The 22,887-nt window shown below is 34.3% G+C and overlaps 2 protein-coding genes across 2 annotated transcripts in view; one reads left to right on the top strand and one right to left on the bottom strand.

Annotated features, from left to right (window-relative positions):
• Positions 1 to 2,681: 2,681 nt before the first annotated feature.
• Positions 2,682 to 6,282, bottom strand: LOC126890259 (uncharacterized). Its single transcript, XM_050659117.1, has 2 exons — positions 5,569 to 6,282; positions 2,682 to 2,894 (listed from the first exon to the last, which is right to left on the bottom strand). Exons 1-2 carry the CDS (start codon positions 6,280 to 6,282, stop codon positions 2,682 to 2,684), a joined length of 927 nt encoding a protein of 308 aa, XP_050515074.1.
• Positions 6,283 to 19,087: 12,805 nt separating this feature from the next.
• The window catches only part of LOC126890006 (uncharacterized), an 89,919-nt gene continuing 86,119 nt past the window's right edge, over positions 19,088 to 22,887 (top strand). Inside the window, exons 1-2 of the mRNA XM_050658807.1 lie at positions 19,088 to 19,280; positions 19,341 to 19,943. Coding sequence (XP_050514764.1) covers positions 19,278 to 19,280; positions 19,341 to 19,943 — 606 coding nt within the window. The 5' untranslated portion in view covers positions 19,088 to 19,277. The remainder of the gene's footprint in view (positions 19,281 to 19,340; positions 19,944 to 22,887) is intronic.

Here is a 22,887-nt window from a genome sequence, read left to right on the forward strand (position 1 = left end):
CTATATCTTACCAGAAATTACGGGTTATGTGCCAGCTAATCTTCTTAGTATCTCCGAGTTGCAATTTCCCCACAATATCAAACTTGCAGATCCCGAGTTTTTCAAACCCTCTTCAATTGATATGCTTATTGGAGCGGATCTGTTCTGGCAACTTCTAGGTGCCAACAAGATATCCTTAGGGAAAAATAAGTCCCATCTACAAGAAACTAAACTTGGATGGATTGTTTCCGGAACTCTTGGAGCCGCTAGTCCCAATACGGTTTCATGCAATATTAGTGCCAATCAAGAACTGTCTCAAGCTCTCGCTAGATTTTGGGAGCTTGAAGAACTAGATAATCACAAGGTTTTTTCACAAGATGAGATTTTATGTGAAGAAATATTCAAAACAACTACAACAAGAAATACCAAAGGGCGATTTGTTGTAAATCTACCCTTAAAACAAGGACCAGAAAGCTTAGGCGAATCAAGAATTCACGCGGAGCAACGATTCTATGCTCTTGAAAGACGTTTGGTCAAAAATCCTACATTGCAATCACGATACATTGAATTTATGACCGAATATGAGAAACTTAATCACATGTCAGCTATATTAGACCAAAATGATGGTCAATGTCAATACTATATACTTACCTCATCATGGAGTAACAAAAGAATCTTCCGTTACTACAAAACTACGCGTTGTTTTCGATGCATCTGCTCCTACTATCAATGGAATATCTTTAAATAATATTCAACTAATAGGACCTATTCTTCAACACGACCTATTTTCTATACTTTTGAGGTTTCGAAAATATGCCTATGTCGTGTCTGCCGATATCGCTAAAATGTATCGGCAAGTCCTAATAAATCCAGAACAGCGACCATTGCAGCGGATCATATGGCGTCAAGATCCTTCAAAACCTTTACAAACGTACGAGTTAAACACTGTCACCTACGGTCAAGCTTCAGCTAGTTTTCTCGCTATACGTTGTTTGGTACAATTAGCAAATGAGATTGAAGATTTTAAGCCAAAGGTTGCAAGAATAATCAAGGAAGACTTTTATGTCGACGATATGCTAACCGGACTGATTCTATTCAAGAGGCTCAAGAGATTTGCAGCAATGTATCCAAGGTATTAGAGACCGGTTGTTTTCACCTGAGACAATGGTGTTCCAACAACTCACAAGTTCTAAAGGATATATCAAATTCTGATTCAGCTTTCGACATTTTAGAGTTTCCAAGCGATGACAATAAGACCAAGACTTTAGGGCTAATATGGTCGTGTTCGAATGATAGTTTATTCTATCATATCAATACAAATTTTTCTAAACAAAAAATCACTAAGAGATCCATTTTATCTTCAATATCAAAAATCTTTGATCCTCTAGGTCTATTAAGCCCATGTACTATCATAGGTAAAATCATTATGCAAAACCTATGGTGCAATAAATTATCCTGGGATGACAATCTACCTGAAGAACTCTATTCTAAATGGATCAGCTTGCAAAACGAACTTCCTCTATTGAACAATTTGTCAATATCACGGCATACTATATTATGCAATCCAGCAGAATTGCAGTTGCACGGCTTCTGTGATGCATCAGAACGTGCATATGGTGCCTGTGTATACGTTAGGAGTTCCGATAAAAATGGCAAGGTACAAGTAAGTTTGTTGTGTGCAAAATCCAAGGTTGCACCTGTAAAAACAGTCAGTATTCCTCGTCTAGAGATTTGCGGTGCCGTGCTATTGGCTCGCCTAGTTGATAAAGTTCAGACTTCCATAAATCTAAAATTTAATCAATATTTTCTTTGGTCCGATTCAACTATAACGCTGGCTTGGGTAAGAACCAGTCCAAAATTACTAAAAACTTTCACAGGTAACCGTGTGTCGGAAATACAATCACTAACGAAAAATTACCAGTGGAAGTATATTTCAACCAAGGAAAATCCAGCAGATTTAATTTCAAGAGGCATGTTTCCCAGTCAAATATTAAATTCTGAAACATGGTGGCATGGCCCATCTTGGATAATTCTAGATTCACAATTTTGGCCCAATGAACAATTCAAAGTAGACCACCTACCAGAGCTAAAAACTCAAACTCTATTAGCTCAAAATGCACCAGATATTTTGAGTTTTCCGTTTGATCGGTTCTCTAATTTCTCTAAGATGTGTAGAGTCACGAGTTACATCTTCAGATTTGTAAATAATTGTGCTAACAGAAATAATCGCAACACCGGTGTTTTGACATTATCGGAGCTAAAGTATTCTCTAAATGCATTGATCAAAGTTAGTCAAAATCAATCATTCTGTAACGAAATTAAAGATTTATCAAACAACAAGTACCTGGCATCAAAGAATAGGTTATGTGGTCTCACTCCATTTCTAGACCGTCAGAATATTTTGCGCGTTGGCGGTAGACTCAAGTATTCTGACTACAATTTCAATAAAAAACACCCCATTCTAATTAATGGGAATCATCATTTCACAAAACTATTGTTTCAAGAACAACATCTTATATTACTACACGCTGGTGCTTGTAATAAAACTGCAATAACCTTTACAAACTAGGTTTTAATATACTAGAAATCTGATTATCTAAATTATTACAATAAAATGACATAACATATTTTAAAGCATCTGACAGTAACTAAGAGAAGAAATAACAAACATAGTTTCACAAACTACTACATTCACCCCAGCTTTATTTTTCAACAAAGTCTTGAAGGTAAGCAGGAGCGTTTCTTTCCCTTGTACCTCTTCTAATAAAAATGTCTTTATTTTCTTCCCTCGAATCAGTTTCAATGCCACCCTCTTCCAGAACGTTAACAGGAGAAATATTTGTATTTTCCTCACATGTATCACTTGATCTAGGGCTTGGTGGATCCTTGATAAACTGTTCGTTACAAAGCTCAGACTCCAATCCAGTAACATTGTCACAGTCAAGTAGAGATACATCTCCTCTTGGTGCAAGTTGTCTTAAAGCTACTGTTGTTTCTTTGCCATCTTCACGTCTAACAACAGCATAGTTCGGATTAGCTTCAATCAGTTGCACTTCTTCTACAAGAGGGTCATATTTGGAATTCCTCACATTCTTTTTCATAAACACTTTTCCAGGGGTTATCAACCATGAAGGAAGTGCAGTTCTATTTAAAGCTTTTCTCGAATGATGAAACATTCGCTCATGAGGGGTATTGTTTGTAGCTGTACACAAGAGAGAACGAATTGAATGAAGAGCTATTTCAACTACTTCTTCCCACTGTTCAGTTTTTAAATTTTTAGATTTTAAAGCAAGAGAAATAGTTTTCCATATAATTCCATTATATCTTTCTGTCTGACCATTGCCTTCAGGATTATACGATGTTGTTCGGCTTGTCGGTATTCCTTGTGAATGGAGAAACGTTTTTACTTCTTGAGACATAAATGCCCCCCCTTGATCTGAATGGATGTAACTAGGCATTCCAAATAGAGAGAATAAGTTTGTAAGACACTTCACAACAGTTTTCGCTGAAACATCTGGACATGGATATACAAAGGGGAATCGAGAATATTCGTCAACAATTGTTAGGATATATTTGTTATGAGATCTAGATGGAAGCGGTCCTTTAAAATCCAGAGACAATCTTTCAAAAGGCGAAGTTGCTTTAATTAATCTCTCTTGAGTTTTCAAAAACTTTGGTTTTATTTCTGCACAGATAGGACAGCGATTGGTCATTTCACGTACTTCATCAATAGTATATGGTAAGTTACGTGTCTTTATCCAATGGACCATTCTGGTGATTCCTGGATGACACAAGGATTGATGAAGTTCAAATAGACTTGATCGAGGATGTATTGAATAGCACACTCGTGAGAAAGTATCTGGCACTACATTATAAACTCCTGGTCTGTACTGAATATCGAAACTGTAGCATGATAGTTCAAGGCGCCATCTTATAATCTTCTCATTTTTTATCTTACTAGTGTGGCGCATATTGAACATAAAAGACACAGACTTTTGATCAGTTATAAGTCGAAAATGTTTACCTATCAAGAAATGTCTCCATTTTCTAAGAGCTTCCACTATTGCATAAGCCTCTTTTTCCACCGATGAATGATTTCTTTCACTTTTTGATAAAGTTCTTGAAAAGAAAGCAACAGGTCTTCCTCCTTGGCTAAGAGAAGCAGCAATACAAAAATCTGAAGCATCAGATTCAACAACAAAAGGAACCTTGTCATCAATTGTAGTAACAGCTGAAGATATTATTTCAGATTTAAGAATTTGAAAAGCTTCAGCTGCTTGTTCTGTTAAAGGAAAAGTACTACATGTGACTAGTTTTTGTATCTTGTCTGAAAATTGTGGGATAAATTTGGAATAATGTGCAAACATTCCAACAGCTCTCTTTAGTGATTGTGAATCGTTTGGTAAAGGTAACTTCTTTAATGGTTCAAGTCTTTCAGGATCAGGTTTTAAGGTCTTATTCTCTATTTGATAACCCAAAAGTTTGATTGAATTTAGTGTATAATAACTTTGTTAAATTGTATTTCTTCGCTACTTCCATAAATTTATTAAGATTTTCATTATGCTGTTGATGATTTAATCCACAAACAGTAATATCATCAAGATAAGCATATACTCCTTTTAAATTTTCGGATTTAATAATACTATCGATAACCCTTTGAAAGCATGCCACTCCGTTGGTTACCCCAAAAGGGATCCGGCAAAATTGATATAGTTGGCCGTTTGCTTCAAAAGCAGTGTATATTTTCTCTTCATTTTTGATTGCAATTTGATGGTATGCATTTTTAAGATCAATAGTACTGAAGACAGAATATCTTGCTACTTTTCTAACAATACCTTCAACATCTGGGAGAGGATAGGCATCTAAGTAAGTAAATTTATTGATCGTTTGTGAATAATCTATCACCATTCGCTTTTTGTGCGTTTCACTTTTTGTAATAAGTACTTGTGCACGCCAAGGAGAGTTGCTTTCTTCTATGATTCCATTCAATAGAAGATTCTTTATCTCGTCAGTTATGAATTTTCTATCTTCAGCTGAAAATTTTCTTGATTTAGTTGCTATTGGTTTGCACTTATTTGATAGATTGGAGAATAATTTTGGCGGCTCTATATTTAAGTATGCCAAGCTACAGATGTTATCCACACGGTCAATAACTAAAGGCATTTTTGAGCCAGCAAAAGTGATTTCTAGAGAAGAATGTTGTTTAAGCAAGTCGTGACCTATTACTACATCAGCACATAAATCTTGAATTATTGATAATTTGACATTTTTATAGGAATGTCCGTTTATTTCTAATTTAACAAAGCAATGTCCTGAGATAGTCAATCTGAGCGCTGTTGAAGCCATTAGTATGCTTGCATGACTTCTAAATGTTTTCACTTTTATAGCCAATGCGTAATTTTTACTGATATATGACTCAGAACTACCTGTGTCTATTAAACTTTCAGCTGTATTTCCATTCACCTTTATTTTAGTAACACTTTTAGATAAACATTGAGGGGCAGCAGCAAGATTTCTAACATTCGAACGAGATGTAGTAGTAGCTAAAAGGGCAGCTGATGCTGAATTGGACGTCTGAAGCCTACATACCTTAAAAAAATGTCCAACTTTCGAGCACCTCTTGCAAATTTTGTCTCTAGCAGGGCATAGGATACGAGGATGTCTTTCAGTTGCTCCACAAAAGTAACATTTCCAACTTTTCACAGCGGCAGAAGTATAATTAGTTTGCTCTGTGGTTTCGGATGAAATCGCATTAATAATTTGTACAGGAGTTATATAAGCCTCAGAGTGTTTTGAAGCTGACTCCAGAGACTGGGCTTTCAGTATGGCATCTTTCAGAGTAATACTGTTTTTTTCTAGTAAACGTTGTCTTATGTCATTAGAAAGAATCCCACTAATAAAAGAGTCTCTTATATAATCTTCTTTATTTTGGTCTGCAGAAACGGCTAGAAAATTACACTCTTTGGAAAGCACCTTAAGATGTTGAACGTATTGATCTATATTTTCACCAGTTTGTTGTCTTTTAGTCATTAGCATATGTCTGGCAAAAATTTCATTTTTGGGTTTAACAAAAAGAGCTTCGAGAATACTTTTGGCTTCAGAATACTTTGTACAATCAGAGATAAGTTCATAAATATTGTTGCTCACGTAATTTACTAGTAATTTAAATTTATCCTCCTCTGAAACACCAACTACAGAGGAAATAAAGTTTTCAAAAGTAGCTTTCCAATGTGTCCATTCTTGAGACGATCTAGAAGAGTTTGGATCTGCATCAAATCTGTCTGGTCGTAATAGCTTATCCATATTTGATGTTTCTAGTATATTAAATTGTAATAAAACTGCAATAACCTTTACAAACTAGGTTTTAATATACTAGAAATCTGATTATCTAAATTATTACAATAAAATGACATAACATATTTTAAAGCATCTGACAGTAACTAAGAGAAGAAATAACAAACATAGTTTCACAAACTACTACAGTGCTCAGTTACTTCTCAATACTATAAGAGATATTTACTGGCCCACATCCGGTCGCAACTTAGCTCGTGCTACTGTCAGAAAGTGTGTAAGATGCTTTAGATTTAATGCAAAAACCATTCAGCCTATAATGGGAAATCTTCCTAGCGCTAGAGTAATGCCTTCTAGTCCATTTACAATAACGGGTGTTGATTATGCAGGTCCATTTCTCATAAAAGACAAAAAAGGTCGTGGATGCAAAAACACTAAATGTTACATAGGTATTTTCATTTGCTTTAGCACCAAGGCCGTACACCTAGAATTGATTTTAAGTCTCTCATCTGAAGCATTTTTACAAGCCTTACGAAGGTTCGTGTCCCGCAGAGGAAAACCCGAAAAAATATTCTCAGATAATGGAAGCAATTTTATAGGTGCTCAACGAGAATTAGCATCTCTTTTAAATGCACCTGAATTAAGAGACAAATTATGGTCACTAACAAATTCCCTAGAAATTGAATGGCAATTTATACCGCCCTATTCACCTCATTTTGGTGGACTCTGGGAAGCCGGAGTAAAATCATCTAAATTACATCTAAAACGAGTTTTGTCAAAAACTGCGCTTATTTATGAAGAGTTTCAAACTTTAATAATTCAAATAGAGGCAATTTTAAACTCACGCCCTCTTTCTCCTATTAGTCCAGATCCTAATGACCTCAGCCCTTTAACACCTGCTCACTTTCTTATTGAAAAACCAATCATAGCAGTTCCAGACCAAGATCTAACCGATATAAAGGTCACCAGACTAAATCGATACCAGCTTCTCCAGCAGATGTGCCAAAGCTTTTGGGCAAAATGGAAAACCGAGTACATCTCCCAGCTACAAGTCAAGGGACGCTGGAAGAAAAATCAGAGTCTCTCACAGATGGAGCCTTGGTCCTTATAAAGGACGACAACATCAATCCAACCCATTGGCAGCTAGGCCGAATACTCAGTGTACATCCTGGAAGGGACAACATCAATCGAGTAGCTACAATCAAGACTTCTACTGGCATCATTAAACGTGGGTTCAACAAAATATGTCCACTACCTCTAGATGATTGAAAGGAGCCTTTCAAGGTGGGGAGGATGTTCGAGCCATTGTGCAACGCCGCCCCTGATGTGTGCGCCTTTTAATGTATGTTCCTTTGCCCCTCTGTCATCCCAACGAAGGAAGAAGGAACGCAGTCAACAGTTCATCTAAAGACTTTGAGTGTAGCATACATGTTTTTGTATAATATTTTTATTTCAATATATTCGTCAAATCAAAGTGCAACAATCTCTTAATTCATCTCAGCAATTAACATCATTTCCAGGTGGTATGTATATTTTATGTATAATATATAAATATTACTGGATCTTGGCAAACAAGGCAAAAAATATGAATAAAATAATAACTACAAAAATGTGTATATCAAGCGACTTTTAAGCTTGTTACTAACGGGGAGCTGCACTCTAATATATACAGGGTGTCTCAGAGTGGATTTTAGTATTTAAATTTACCTTACGCCGACCCTCTTCGAAATTCCATGGATACGATACGTCAGCCGTGTAGCCGACACGTCAGGATTTCAGTTACCAGGGCCTCGATTTTTGACCCTTCGCTTCGTATCTGTTTAGTATACGTACCGAATACGTTCGATAACGAAGCGAATGGTCAAAAATCGAGGCCCAGTTCAGTCAGGCCCTCATTCGACCACCAACGATGTAACGAGCAACAAGTGTAAAAGTCAAATAAAGTGATTTTAGTTCAATCGAGTCCATTTTCTTCTCAGACCATAATCTGCAACAAGATATATATATATAAACAGGGGGTTCAATATTTTTGAATATCGGTTAAAATATAAATTACACAATATTCTGGACTTATTTTTTACGGTTATTCAACCACAAATAAAAACCAAAATGAATTAAAGGAAACTTTTGTTTCAGGATTCAGATTTTTCAGAATTTTGTCAAAGGATTCGGAGGCAAGGCATAATCTGCAGACAGCGCTGTTTCTGATGTAACCTTCTTCAGTACAGATGCTTGCCCACCTCTGAATCAACACAAAACCAAAATTCCTATTTAAGGGAAATTTCAAAAATAAATTGAAATCCCCTTTGAGGACGCTGCAGCGACCGAAAAACCGACATGTTTTTCCATGCATGTTTTATTGATTAAAAAAAAAAGTAACAATATTATGAACAACAAAACCGAAAAAAACAATAGAACCATTTGAAAAATTAGTTGTTATGGATCAGTTTCATAAATTATATTTAATATCAATAATAAGGGTTCAGTTTCGGTTCCGATCCACTAAGAAATATTGGTTTCAATTCCGTTTTCTGTCTTTAGTGGTACTGTCCGGGTCTCTAGTACCAAATAGACGCTTACACAAAAATAATTGATTGATAAACAGTGCTCTTCAGATAAAACTATCCACCTTAAATAACTTTTGAAACACTGATTTTTAGGAAAAGCGCAAAAACACGTCAAATAATAATTGAAGGGAGAGATAATATGCCATGTTTATGCTTGCTGGCAAAGGCACCCCTCTCACCCCCCGTACCATCCCTTAATTTTTTTTAAATTACTACCACCTTTTTTTATTTGATATTTGGATTCTCCTCGTTGTACTGATTTCAAAAATGTATAACACATGATGCTTATAGTGATTAGTTTATGAGAAAAATAAATATAAAAGCAAATAAACGAGATTGAGAAAAAATTATTTTTTTTAACAATTTTATTACAAACACTTAGAATAAACATTTTTCACTACCAAAACTTTATACAATAAAATTGTTCAAAATGACTGCCATTCGCCTCCATCCACTACCTTTGTAGACTAAGAGCCGCTATAGGTGAAATTTCTTAATCATTTTAGGCACGATGGGACCCAATAACTTAAATAGTAGAACCTAAAAGAAAACGTTTGAACACTGTGCCGTCACTTTTCAGTGGCACATGCGTCGACAGTGACGCATCAAACTTTCCACTTATGAACGGGATAAATAAATTAAAAGTTAACAGAACTTACTAACAGAATTAAATTTTTTTTATTTTTTTAAGTTCTATGTGATTAACACATAGGATTCATCGTAATTTTAACCCACCACCCCCTTCCCCCTGCCCCCACCATCAAAAACTTCATTTTTCGTTTTTATTTATTTTTTTTGGTGGGATGCAATCAATTTTAATATTTCAAAAAATTCACACGCATAGTTGAGGCTTTTATAAAACATGCCTATTTTTTATAGACCCATAGGTAGAGTGTACATAACCTCAAAAAATTAAAAGAATTTTTTTTTTCAAAAAAGCGTATAACTTTTTTTGAGGAATAGCTACAGGTCTAATTTTTTCTTAATCTTGTGTGTTTTATGAAACACTATATTTTTAATTTTTTTGAGATTTTTCCTTAAGTCTCCCCACCTTAAAAAATCCGACAAACTGTTTTTTGGGGGGTTTTGGGGCATTTTCCCTATTTTATAGACTTCATAATATATCAAATAAATTTTGTTTTTATAGCTTATATGTAACTTGAAGTAACTGAGTTCTTTAGAATATTTAAAAATCATAAAAACACGATCAAACCCCCCAAAACCCCCTTAAAAAACAGTTTTTTGGATTTTTGAAGGTGACCAACGTTACAGAAAAATCTGAAAAAAAATAGGAATATAGTGTTTGATAAAATACACAAGACTAAGAAAAAATTAGATCTGCAGCTCTCCCCAAAAAAAAGTTATATACTTTTTTTCAAAAAAAAAATTTAAAATTTTTTTGAGGTTATGTACACTCAACCTACATGTCTATAAAAAGTAGACGTGTTTTATAAAAGCCTTAACTATGCGTGTAAATTTTTTGAAATTTTAAAATTGATTGCATCCCACCAAAAAAAAATAAAATCGAAAAATAAAGTTTTTGATGGTGAGGGCAGGGAGAAGGGGGTGGTGGGTTAAAATTACGATGAATCTTATGTCTTAATCACATAAAACTTAAAAAAAAGAAAAAAATTAAATTCTGGTAATTAGGGAGGGTATTTTTTAATTTATGTATCCCGTCCATAAGTGGAAAGTTTGATGCGCCACTGTAGACGCATGTGCCACTGAAAAGTGACGGCACAGTGCTCAAACGTTTTCTTTTAGATTCTACTATTTAAGTTATAGGGTCCCGTCGTGCCTAAAATGATTAAGAATTTTCACCTATAGCGGCTCTTAGTCTATTGGTATTGAAATGTTTATTCTAAATGCTTGTAATTAAATTGTTAAAAAAATAATTTTTTCTTAATCCAGTTTTCTTGTTTTTATATTTAATAATAATAATAATAATAATATATGAGCACTACAGGCCTAGCAGGCCCATGGCTTGGTGTACTATTCTCTTCCATTCTCGCTTATCTTTAGCTTTCCTTTTCCAGTTGGTTATGTTAAGTCTTGTCATGTCTTCTTTGACCTCATTGCTCCATCTTGTCTTCGGTCTTCCCCTTCTCCTCCTTCCTGCCAACGCACTAAATTTTATCATTTTTGGGACTCTCGCTGAACTCATTCTCTGGATGTGACCCAGCCATCTTATTCTTTGAGCTTTGTTACTGCTAGTATATTAGGTTCTTGATAAAGCTCTGATAGCTCCTTGTTTGTTCTTCGCATCCATTGACCGTTTACGTCCTTCCCACCAAAGATTTTGCGCAGCACTTTTCGCTCCCAGACTAATAGCATTTCTTGCTGTTTTTTTTATATAGTCTATGTCTCATATGCATAAGTTACCATTGGCCTTATTATGGTTTTGTAGGTTCTTAACTTTGCTTCTCGGGATATATTTTTGCTTCTCAACAGCCTGCTGAGAGCATATACGGCACGGTTACCTGACATAATTCTTCTACGTATTTCTTCTTGGGTATTAGAGTCCCTCGTGAAAATACTTCCTAAGTATTCAAACCTTTCCACTTTTTCGAATTTATATTGGATCCTTTTGTTGTTTTTATCGTTATGTATTGACCCTTAGTACATTGTTCGTTTGACCATTCCATATATTTTATTTTTTCTTCGTTTATACGTAATCCTTTGGTCGCCGCTTTCTCCTCAAGCTCCTTGGCTGTTTCCATCAGTTCCGCTTTGCTCCTAGCCAATATTACCAGGTCGTCGGCAAATGCTAAGCACTGGTGCTTCTTATGATATATAAGACCTGTTCTGTTAATATTTGTTTCCTGTATAACTTTTTCCAATATTATGCTAAACATTAAAGATGATCATGGATGACCTTGCCGTACTCCTTCTTTGACATCAAAGCTTTCTTTTAAACTATCGCCTATCTTAACTTTATTGGCTGTTCTTTGTAGAGTTAATTTTATCATCGTAACAAGCTTTGGACAAACACCCATATCTTGCAATGCTGTGAATAGTTCTTTTCTTCTGACTCGATCGAAAGCCTGCTTAAAATCAATGAAAAGAACCATCGTGGGTTTATTGTATTCATGGCTTTCGGCTTGTATTTCTCTCAGCGTGAAAATTTGATCTATGTTGCTTCTACCTTTCCTGAACCCACACTGATATTCTCGGATGCTATTCTCAGTCTTTGCTGTTAATCTATTTTTAATATGTATGGCTAGTATTTTATACGCTATGTTAGGCAGCGCTATGCCTCGATAGTTCTGACATTCTGCCTTACTTCCTTTTTTGTGTATAGGGCATAATATTGCATCTGTCCATTCAGCAGGTATCACTTCTGCTTTCCATGCCTTTTCAAGTAGTTTCTGTATTTTCTCTACGAGCTGGTACCCTCCATATTTAATCATTTCCGCAGTTATGTGAGCACTTCCTGGGCTCTTGTTTATCTTTAAATTTCCGATAATATCCTGAATCTCGCTTATGGTGGGTGATTGTTCTTTCTGTTGTTGATTTTGTGCATTAGCTGGTGGCTCTATTATTTCATTGTTATCCTCATCTGTCTCGAGTGACCCATTCAAAAGATCGTCAAAATATTCTTTCCAGAGCTGTAATACTTCCATTTCGCCCATAATTAATTCTCCATTTCTATTTTTATAATTCATAGTTTTCGACTGGTAACCTCGCTTCTAAGCTTCTAAGCTTTTGAGATGTGGTGTTACCGTAGAATGCTCCGTGTATCTTGGGTGGACCACGTGACGAATGCCGAAATTTTACGTCGGATCGGAAAAGGATGTGAAGTTGTACTTATTGTTAAAAGAAGAAAGCTTGAATACTTTGGCCATGTTATGAGAGGTGACAAATACTCGCTGCTGAGACTGATCATCCAGGGTAAAATCAGGGGTAAGAGAAGTATCGGTAGGCGCAGAATATCTTGGTTAAGAAATCTGAGGGAATGGTTCGGCTGCAGTTCCATCAACCTATTTAGAGCGGCCGCCAGTAAAATAAGAATAGCTGTGATGATTTCCAACCTCCGATAGGAGACGGACTTTAAGAAGAAGAACTTCGCTTCTCATTTTTTATACCTTGGTACAGGTTCCTAATTTCTTTATTTTTATAGTTTTCTTCTATATTTCTCAACTTTAGTTCATAGTGCTTTCTCTTTTTCTCTCAAGTATTCTTTTAGTTATATTTCTCTGTTCCATAAAATTTCTTTTCGCGTCTTCTGTACTATGTGTTAACATCTTTAATCGCTGTTTGCCTCGCTTTTCTAGTTCTTCTTCACATTCTTTGTCGAACCATGTTTTTTTATTTTTCTTTGGCTTAACATTAGTCCTTGTATTGACACTGTCCGCTGCCTTGTTGACCGCCACATGCATTCTACACTTCCGTCTTCTACTGTGTGTTCTAGTTTTTCATTGATAATTTCTTCATATAGTATTCGTTCATTTTCTGTACATAATCTCATTGGCTTGTTTTTATTATATGTTTGTATTCTTTTGTTCCGGCGGATCGGTACCAATTGTCTTATCCACATTATCCTTCCATATCCTACCAGATAGTGGTCTGATTCCATATCAGGTCCTCTGTAGGTATGTCCTCACCTTTTTACGCAATTTTCTTCATCTTTCTCAACTAAAACATGGTCAATTTGGTTGACTGTATTCCCATCTGGTGATCTCCATGTACCTTTGTGAATGTCTTTTCGTTGGAAGTATAATGTGCTCTTTCATGAGTCTGGTTATCCAGACTCATGAGCTGAAGAGAAGAATCGGTCTTGGGTGGGCAGCATTTGGAAAACTGAGAGAAACTTTTAAAAGTGAGTTACCCACATGTCTAAAGAGAAAGGTATTCGATCAGTGCGTCCTCCCAGTCTTGACGTACGGATCACAAACACTTACCTTAACTAAAGCCTCGGCTACCAAACTAAGAGTCACGCAGAGAAGAATGGAGCGGTCAATGTTAGGAATAACTCTGCGAGACAAAATCAGAAACGAAGAAATCAGGAGAAGAACAAAGGTGACTGACGTCATCGAGAGGATAGCCAGGTTGAAGTGGAGATGGGCAGGACACGTAGCCAGAATGACAGATGGGCGATGGACGAAGAGGTTATTGGAATGGAGGCCAAGAGAAGACAAGAGAAGCGTCGGTCGACCGCCTACAAGATGGACTGACGACTTAAGAAAGGTAAATAAAAACTGGATGAGGGCGGCGCAGGATAGATGGGGTTGGAAACGAGGGGAGGAGGCCTATGTTCAGCAGTGGACTTTTGAGGCTGGATGATGATGATAATGTGCTCTTTATTATTAGTCCCTTTTCTTTAGCAAAATCCACTAGGAAGTAGCCATTTTCGTTTGTCTCTGTATTTAAGCTGTGTTTTCCTATTGTGGGGAACAATAATTCCTCCCTGCCTATTTTAGCATTAGCGTCTCCTGTAGGACAATCTTCATATCGTACTTAGGAATAGCCTCATATACTTGGTCTAGTGTACTATAAAATTGCTCTTTTATTTCTATTTCTTTTTCTTCTGAGGGTGAATGTATATATTTACAAATGATATCTTTTGGAATTTACCTTTTAGCCTGAGGGTGCATAGTCTATCTATCCGATACTGCTTTAAAATCTACAACAGTTTCTTTCAATTTCTTACTTATCAGAAATCCTGTGCCCAATATTCTGTTGTTGCCTCCACTGTTAAAGAATATATAGCCATCTATTTCCTGACTGCTCTGTCCCAGTTGATTAGTCTCTTGTAGAGCCACCAGATCAAATTTATATTTTTTGGCTTCGTTTACTAGATGCTTCAGTTTTCCTTCCTGGAATGATCCTCTTATATTCCATGTCGCTATTTTAACTAATAGTTCTTCTTTATTGTCATTATCTCGTGTATTGCTTTTATATTTATTTTTCTCATAAACTAATCACTATAAGCATCATAATGTGTTATACATTTTTGAAATCAGTACAACGAGGAAAATCCAAATATCAAATAAAAAAGGTGGTAGTAATTTAAAAAAATTAAGGTTTGGTACAGGGAGTGAAAGCACAAATAGCCTTTCCCAGCAAGCTTAAATATTGCAAAATGTCTCCCCCTTCAATTATTATTTGACATGTTTGTTGCGCTTTTCCTAAAAATCAGTGGTTCAAAAATTATTTAAGGTGGATAGTTTTATCTGAAGAGCACTGTATGTATAATACACAATTGATTCAATTCTACAGGAAGGTAAATAACCTCGTAATTAAAGTATATTATAGATATTTATTACAATTATAAAGAAATTATGAAGTTAGGGTTAATGTGAGATTGCAAATTAAGTGTTTAATTTGAGATTAAAACTAACTTTGTTAAAAGCCATTTTTGATATTTTATTAACTTTGTAATCATTGATATTTCAGGAATTATTCAGGAAGTTCCAAGAATTATCTTATGAGTATATTTTTATATATGAAGGTACCTACATACATACCTCAGGGTCATAACTACCATTGGGGCAACCGGGGCAGTGCTTCGGGGCCCCCGGCCAAGGGGGCACCGCAGAGGCCCCCTTTTGGTTGGCCTTGCATAGATTTTAACGAGGAAAATAAAAATATGTAATTTAAAAGCCGATATCAACGAAATATTTTCAAATGATACAATTTTAAAAAGACAGCAACATAAAGTCTTAATTTTTCACTGGGGAAATTAGTCTTTTCGACTAAAATGCAATTTGAACAGAACAGGCTCCCTGAGGCCTGAGCTAGGTAGGGACCCACGAGACCGCAACATTAAAATTTAAATTATTAGTTAGGAAATTAGTTATTTCGGCGTAATAAAACTTAAAATGCCATTGGAAGAGGGGACCCCGCCTAAGCTGGGGCCCCCGAGACCTTCCGTAAAGATTTAAATTGTTGCTGAGGAAATTATATAGTTATTTTGGCGAAATAAAAATTAAAATACAACCGAAATAGGGGCCCCAGGTCCCAGCCCAGCTACTTTGTCTTAAGCAATTTTCCCAGACCACATCTTGGTATGTGAAAGGAACCACGTAGTACCACATTTTGAAAAGTAGGGTAAGGGTAAGATAGAATGAGCACATTAGGATCAGTCCCACCAGTACACTGACCAGCTTCACTTAGTGTGTTTGGCTCACACTGCAGTTGCTTAAGGCACCTTAAAGTGCATTTACGTTTGCTTGGTATACTCTGGGCTAATTAGCAAAATTCATGGAAAAGTTATTTACCAGCAATTTTATTGCTGGAATCGAATTATAAGATCCTATATATTAATAATATAGGTATGCAAAGTCCGCAGATAGTGTGCTACTTTTTTTATAAACAAAATGGCGCCGACAAATCGTATTTTTTTCAATTATTGCTCTATAACTCCGAAGATTTTAACTTTACAACAAAAACACCTTAATAAAAATTCACCGCAATTAAATTCTGCATAGAGATAAATTTTTCACGATTTGCTCCGACGAAAATTTTCCTCGGAAAATGCGGGTTTTCCTAACAAAAACTCTAATTTTCAAATAAAGTTTTAGGTAAGTAATTATTAATCAATAATTAAATAACTTAGTGACATCAAAGCTTTCTTGGTATAGATTGTAATTCCAGAAGCCGGTGAAAATTAAACGAATATTTTAGCAACAATTCAATTGTTAATTAACAAATTACGATCGCAATAATAACCAAAATAATCATGATACATTGATCAAACTTATAAAGATTATAAAGATGAGATGCTTATTTAATATTTTATCGACAAAATATAAATTTTTCTTTTTTTTTGCATAATCTTTAAATTTTGAAAAAAAAAATAGTTATAATACGCTGGTCTAATTAGTAAAGTACAAAGAAAGGTTATTTACCAGCAATTTTATTGCTGGAATCGAATTATAAGATCCTATATATTATTAATATAGATATGCAAAGTCCGCATATAGTGTGCTACTTTTTTTATAAACAAAATGGCGCCGAAAAATCGTATTTTTTTCAATTATTGCTCTATAACTCCGAAGATTTTAACTTTACACAAAAAACACTCAAATAAAAATTCACCCCAATTTAATTCTGCATAGAGACATGTTTTTCCCGATTTGCTCCGACGAAAATTTTCCTCGGAAAATGTGGGTTTTCCCAACAAAATATCGAATTTTCAAATAAATTTTTTGGGCCAGTAATTATTTATCAATAATTATGTAGCTTGGTGAAATAAAAACTTTCTTGTTATAGATTATAAATTCAGAAGCCGGTGAAAATGAAATGAATATTTTAGCAACAATTCAATTGTAAATTAACAATTTACAGTCGCAATAACAACCAAAATAATCATGAGACTTTGATCAAGCTTAGAAAGAATATAAAGGTGTGATGCCTATTTAATATTTTGTCGACAAAATATAAATTTTTTATTTTTTTGCCTAATCTTTAAATGTTTAAAAAAAATTGTTATAAACAAATTAACATTTCTCAAAAATTGTTTATTATATTCTAATTTTAAAAAATACTTAAAATGCGTATTTCATAGGTCTTGAAAATGAATGCTTTAAAAAAAATTTCCAACCATTTGCAAAAAGGTTATGAAACAGCAAAGTAAATATACGAATTCTCCGTTGTTTATAATTTGTTTTAATTGTTTTAAAGCTTAAAAGTGAGTCTATGGTACAATCTAATTACTCACAAAGAATGTCAAAAATTAGTGCAATGGTTATATTTTAATCAAAGATTAAAAATACTTTTTTTTGTAATTTTTAGCGCGAAAGTAGGCTTGATACAGAGCCGGAGATAAAATGTTCACTCGAAGCGACTGACACGCTTAAACTCGCGCGAGTTGTGTATGTGGGCGGGTAGCTACGGTACTGTATTATTCTACTTTCGCGCGTGCAAATTACAAAAAAATATATTTATAATCTTTAATTAAAATATAACCATTAAACTGATAATCGATATTTTTTTATAAATAATTAGCTTGTACTTTAAACTCACTTCTACGCTTTGAAAGAATTAAAAAAAAATTATAAATACCGTAGTAATCGTATGTTTACTTTGCTGTTTCATAACTTTTTTGCAAATGGTTGCAAAAAAGTTTTAAGGCATTAATTTTCAAGATATTTGAAATGCGCATTTTAGCTATTTCTTAAAATTATAATATAATAAAAACTTTCTGAGAAACGTTAATTTGTTTATAACTATTTTTTTTAACATTTAAAGATTATGCAAAAAAATAAAAAATTTATATTTTGTCGACAAAATGTTAAATAGGCATCTCATCTTGATAAGATTTCAAAGTTTGATCAGTGTATCATAATTATTTTGGTTATTATTGCGACTGTAAATTATTAATTAACAATTAAATTGTTGCTAAAATATTCGTTTAATTTTCACCAGCTTCTGGAACTATAATCTAACCAAGAAGGCTTTTAAGTCACCAAATTATTTAATTATTGGTAAATAATTACTTATCTAAAACTTTATTTGAAAGTTAAAGATTTTGTTGGGAAAACCCGCATTTTCCGATGAAAATTTTCGTCGGAGCAGATCGGGAAAAACAAGTCTCTATGCAGAATTTAATCACGGTGAATTTTTATTTGGGTGTTTTTGTTGTAAAGTTAAAATCTTCGGAGTTATAGAGCAATAATTGAAAAAAACACGATTTTCGGGCGCCATTTTGTTTATAAAAAAAGTAGCACACTATCTGCGGACTTTGCATACCTATATTATTACTATATACAATCATAAGATTTGATTCCAGCAATAAAATTGCTGGTAAATAACTTTTCCCAAAAATGGCCTATTCTCCGATAATCAGCCCAGACTAGTAGTTCGCTTGGTTATTCGTTCGCTACAAAGTAAGACCATTTACATTGTAGCGAACGAATGCATTCGTTGATGATCCGTCCACAATGTCAGATACAGATGAAGATGTATTCATTAGTGCTGCTAATTTTGTAATTATTGCAGGACATGCTGAAAAAAAAAAAAGAAAGAAGAGAGTGTGGTGTTAACACAGGAGGGAAAATGCGTTTTCAAGGGGTTAAATTCAAACATTTTTCCGGACCCCCTTGCGCTGGGGGTAGGGGGCCCCCAGATTACGTTTGCCCCGGGGCCCCCAACATCGTAGTTACGGCCCTGACATACCTCTAGTTTAGTTAATTTCACTCATTTCTAATATACGTATTAATACCCTCAAAACCATTAATTTGCACCGACTATGAATGATGTGACAGGACAGACAGCACACGTGATACTTGGACTTGACACTAATGACAATTGACGTTGATTTCATTGTTCTTCTTGTTCTTACAAATTAAATGGAAATGTGTTCACAATTTCAATTACAAAAATCACAATACATTTTAAAGAAATTGGGATTGGAACTCATAATATTTTGTATTGTATAAGCTAGAAAGTATAATCAGCAAGTTTTTGCAAAAATGCTCACATAAGAAGCATTCAAGAATGGTATGGTAAAATTTATTTCTAGTAAGAGGAACCATAAAATGATTTGTTTTTAATTTGTAGGAATCTCTTCCAAGTATAGATTTACAGGAATTGGAATCCAGTTTATACAGTCAGTTATACCATAGTAGTGAACTAGAGGAGGAATCCAGGCTAAGTCTAAACCTGGATGATTCTTTAACAGATCATTCTGTGAACAAAACCTATCGTTATTTTTTAAATCCATTAGAAGACTCCCTTGAAACTTTAAAGGAGCAACAGTTGCCGGTTACACCAGTACATATAAACACTACAGAAAACAGTATCTTTTCCAATCCAGATACAAAGTTGGAATCACAGCAGACGGATTTATTTTCCATTACATCAGGAAATTGTCAAGGGATTGTAAATAACCGCCGCCCTACAACTCCAAATGTAGATAGTTATATTCATTTACAATCTGCAGCTGTCGACCCTACTACAAGAAAACAAAGAAAGCTAAGACGATATTGGCAAGGGAATATAAATGACCATCGTCCTACAACTCCAACAGTAAATAGTTATATAAATTTACGATCTAGATCAATCTGTCCTATTACAAGAAGAGATCCTATTATAAGAAGAGATCCTATTATAAGACGATCTAAAAGATTACAAAAAAAGCAAGAGTTGGAGTCAATTAAAAAGGTAAAGTTCTATAGTAAATTATATTTCGCCCTCTTACTGTGAAAAATGCTTTTTCGTTTTGTGTAGACATGCCTGTTTTTTCAATAAACCTCCAGTAAGTTATCATTCCATCGTTTTTATAGTCTTCCTATTGGGGAACTGTCTCTAGCCGTCTTATTATTATATTTGTTGTCATTCGCCTTATGTGGTCATTCCATTTCCATTCTACTTTCTGTTTCTTACCCAGTTATTAATGTACTCCATCTTGCATCTCTGTCGTATATCTGTACTTCTAGCTCTATCCCATATTTTCTAACCATCGAATTTCCAATGGTTTTCATCTCTGCTCTTTCGAGCATTATTTTTGTCCTCTCTGGGTCAGGTCATGTTTCTGCTGCGTATGTCACTATTGATATGATCACTGTTTTGTAAATTCTGCCTTTCATTTCTTTGCTGATATTTTTATTTCTCGATATTGTTTGATTTAGGCAACCTGTGGCTCTGTGTGATCTATTCACTCTTTCCTAGCTAGATACTGCTCAAGCTCTAATTTACATCTTGTATGTGCTGTTATATAGTATATTCATGTATTTTGTCTTTTTTGGGAAAATTAACATGTAAAATTTTCTGGCGGTTAAATTAAACTGGTGCATCATACTGTGTAAATCATTTTCAGTTTGAGAGATTAGTATTGCATCATCTGCGTAGCAGATTTTATTTTAACCCGGGAACAGTCACGCTCTTTTCTGTCACCTAATCGGTTGTGCGGTTAGATTAAATCTAACAATACGAATTTAAATATGAATTTAAAAGAAATTTTTATTTTATAGTATTTTTATTTATTTATTTATTTATATACGGGATTACCCCCATTACAATACATAGGTACAGTATAAAATCAATCTCTGTAATATCTACTAAACTAGAGTAAAATAAATCTTAATTACATATTAAACAAAAACGAAATATTAATAGTTATCCATTACACATATTACATCTATTACACAAATCAGTTCAAATAAACAAAAAGTACCTGTCAAGCTCTTTTAATCCGATTCTTAAAACCAGCCAAGGAGACACCAAACATTTCCAAGTTATTCTCGTTTATAATTTTTAGTGTTTGCTCAATGGGTAAATGCATACCATAGCAGAGAACAATAACCACAGAGAAATGACACGACCGTACTCAAAACGTGTACCGTTTTTGAAGACGCATGCGCGAACCTGGTTGCTTTAAGTGTTCTTAACACATGCTAATTCCAGCTAATTCTGCCACTCTGGTTGTTTTACGATAGTCCGTAGGCGTGTATGGTTAATACTTGACTTAACAAGTTTGAGCATTTATATAATAATTATAATAGTTAGCATGTCTGGTTACTCGTGTGTGGTTCACGGATGTTCCTCTGCGACAGGAAGAGAAATAAGTTTATTTAGATTTCCTAAGAATAATAACAAATAATTGTTATTGCTTTGTAATTTTTACATATTAGTTATTTATCTAATAGTCTTAATTTGACTTGATTAAATATTATTGATAATAAATCATGAAGAAAGTGATTCATTTCCTTGTATACATTACCCCTACGTAATGCATAAAAAAATTAAACGTCGCTCTGCCAACCAAAGGATACCTATTTCAAAATAAAAATAATAAATTTGGTGTCAGTTCATGTATTTTTCATAACAGACGCAAGTCTCCGAAGGGCCAACCAGGTCAAAAAAGATGTTGTCCGGGTGTCATCGCATTCCAAGATATCCTATTTTTACGAAATAAAAATATATAAAGAGTTCTATACACGACAATTTCTGATTTACACGACGCAAACAAAATCAAAATACTATTCAAACTAAAAATTGTTGGAGACATAATTGGGGCGATAATTGGGAAAATCTTGCCAATGATTCTTAAAACCTCGATCAATATATAAATATTTACTACGATCAGATGCCTTTTAGAAGTCAATAAAAATAAAAAAACAGTAGATGGGGGTATAACAGTATGCCAACGAAAATATGTAATCCACTATTCTGTTGGCAGCTATTTTGGATTTTCTATAATGAACTCTTTTCTACTAGTCAAGCCCCTTCATTTGATATCCATATTGAGGTAGTTGTGAAATTAAATATCTAACCCACCATTTTTTGGCGGCCATTTTGGATTTTCTATAATGAACTCTTTATTAGTAGTCAAGCCCTTTCATTCGATACCCATATTGAAGTAGTTGTGAAATTAAATAATATGTAACCCACCATTTTTTGGCGGCCATTTTGGATTTTCTATAATGAACTCTTTATTAATAGTCAAACCCTTTCATTTGATACCCATGTTGAAGTAGTTGTGAAAAAATATGTAATCCGCCATTTTATAGCGGTGGACATCCTGGATTTACAATGATACTGAATGTATAGTGTATGTAATGTTACAAATCGGTGGAATTGTAACGATTCATATAATACTTTTTTGATTATTTTTTAGATTGTTACATATTTATATTTATAGAAATATACTCTTACAGTACTTCTTGGGTTTTTATTCGTTTGCTCCGATATTCGACTTTAAAGGAAAACTGTACTTTTGATAGGTTTCCAAGACAAGAACAATATTTACATTCGATTTCAACATAAAGTTTCTTGTTATCGATAACGAACATTTGTCACCCAAAGAGAATTGGAATTTTCAGAGTTTGTGACATTTCTGTAGCCGTTACAATGGCTGTGTTATTTTTCCTTGATAACCTATATTAAAAAATATAATTTATTAGGAAATACCTCGACGAACAAATTATATCTTGTATCAGCACAAGCCAAAAACAATCAGTGAAAGCCACACCTACCGTAATAAATAGGTATATTTTATTATTGGTCTTTCAATGCCAAAATCAGGATAAACAAAAAGGTATTTTCATTTATGATTCCAATCAATATGATTTTCATCATTACTTTGCATTGTGCGATATATTTGCAA

The sequence above is a fragment of the Diabrotica virgifera genome, chromosome 8 (assembly GCF_917563875.1).
Source record: "Diabrotica virgifera virgifera chromosome 8, PGI_DIABVI_V3a".
In the NCBI taxonomy this organism is placed as follows: Eukaryota; Metazoa; Arthropoda; class Insecta; order Coleoptera; family Chrysomelidae; genus Diabrotica; species Diabrotica virgifera.

Bases quoted from the DNA above. Each gene is read 5' to 3' on its own strand.
- LOC126890259 (XM_050659117.1), bottom strand. From the start codon at position 6,282: ATGGATAAGCTATTACGACCAGACAGATTTGATGCAGATCCAAACTCT. The intron at 2,895-5,568 runs GTATGTAGGCTT...ACTGGATTGGAG, and splicing joins AAGTTGGACATTTTTTTAAG to TCTGAGCTTTGTAACGAACA.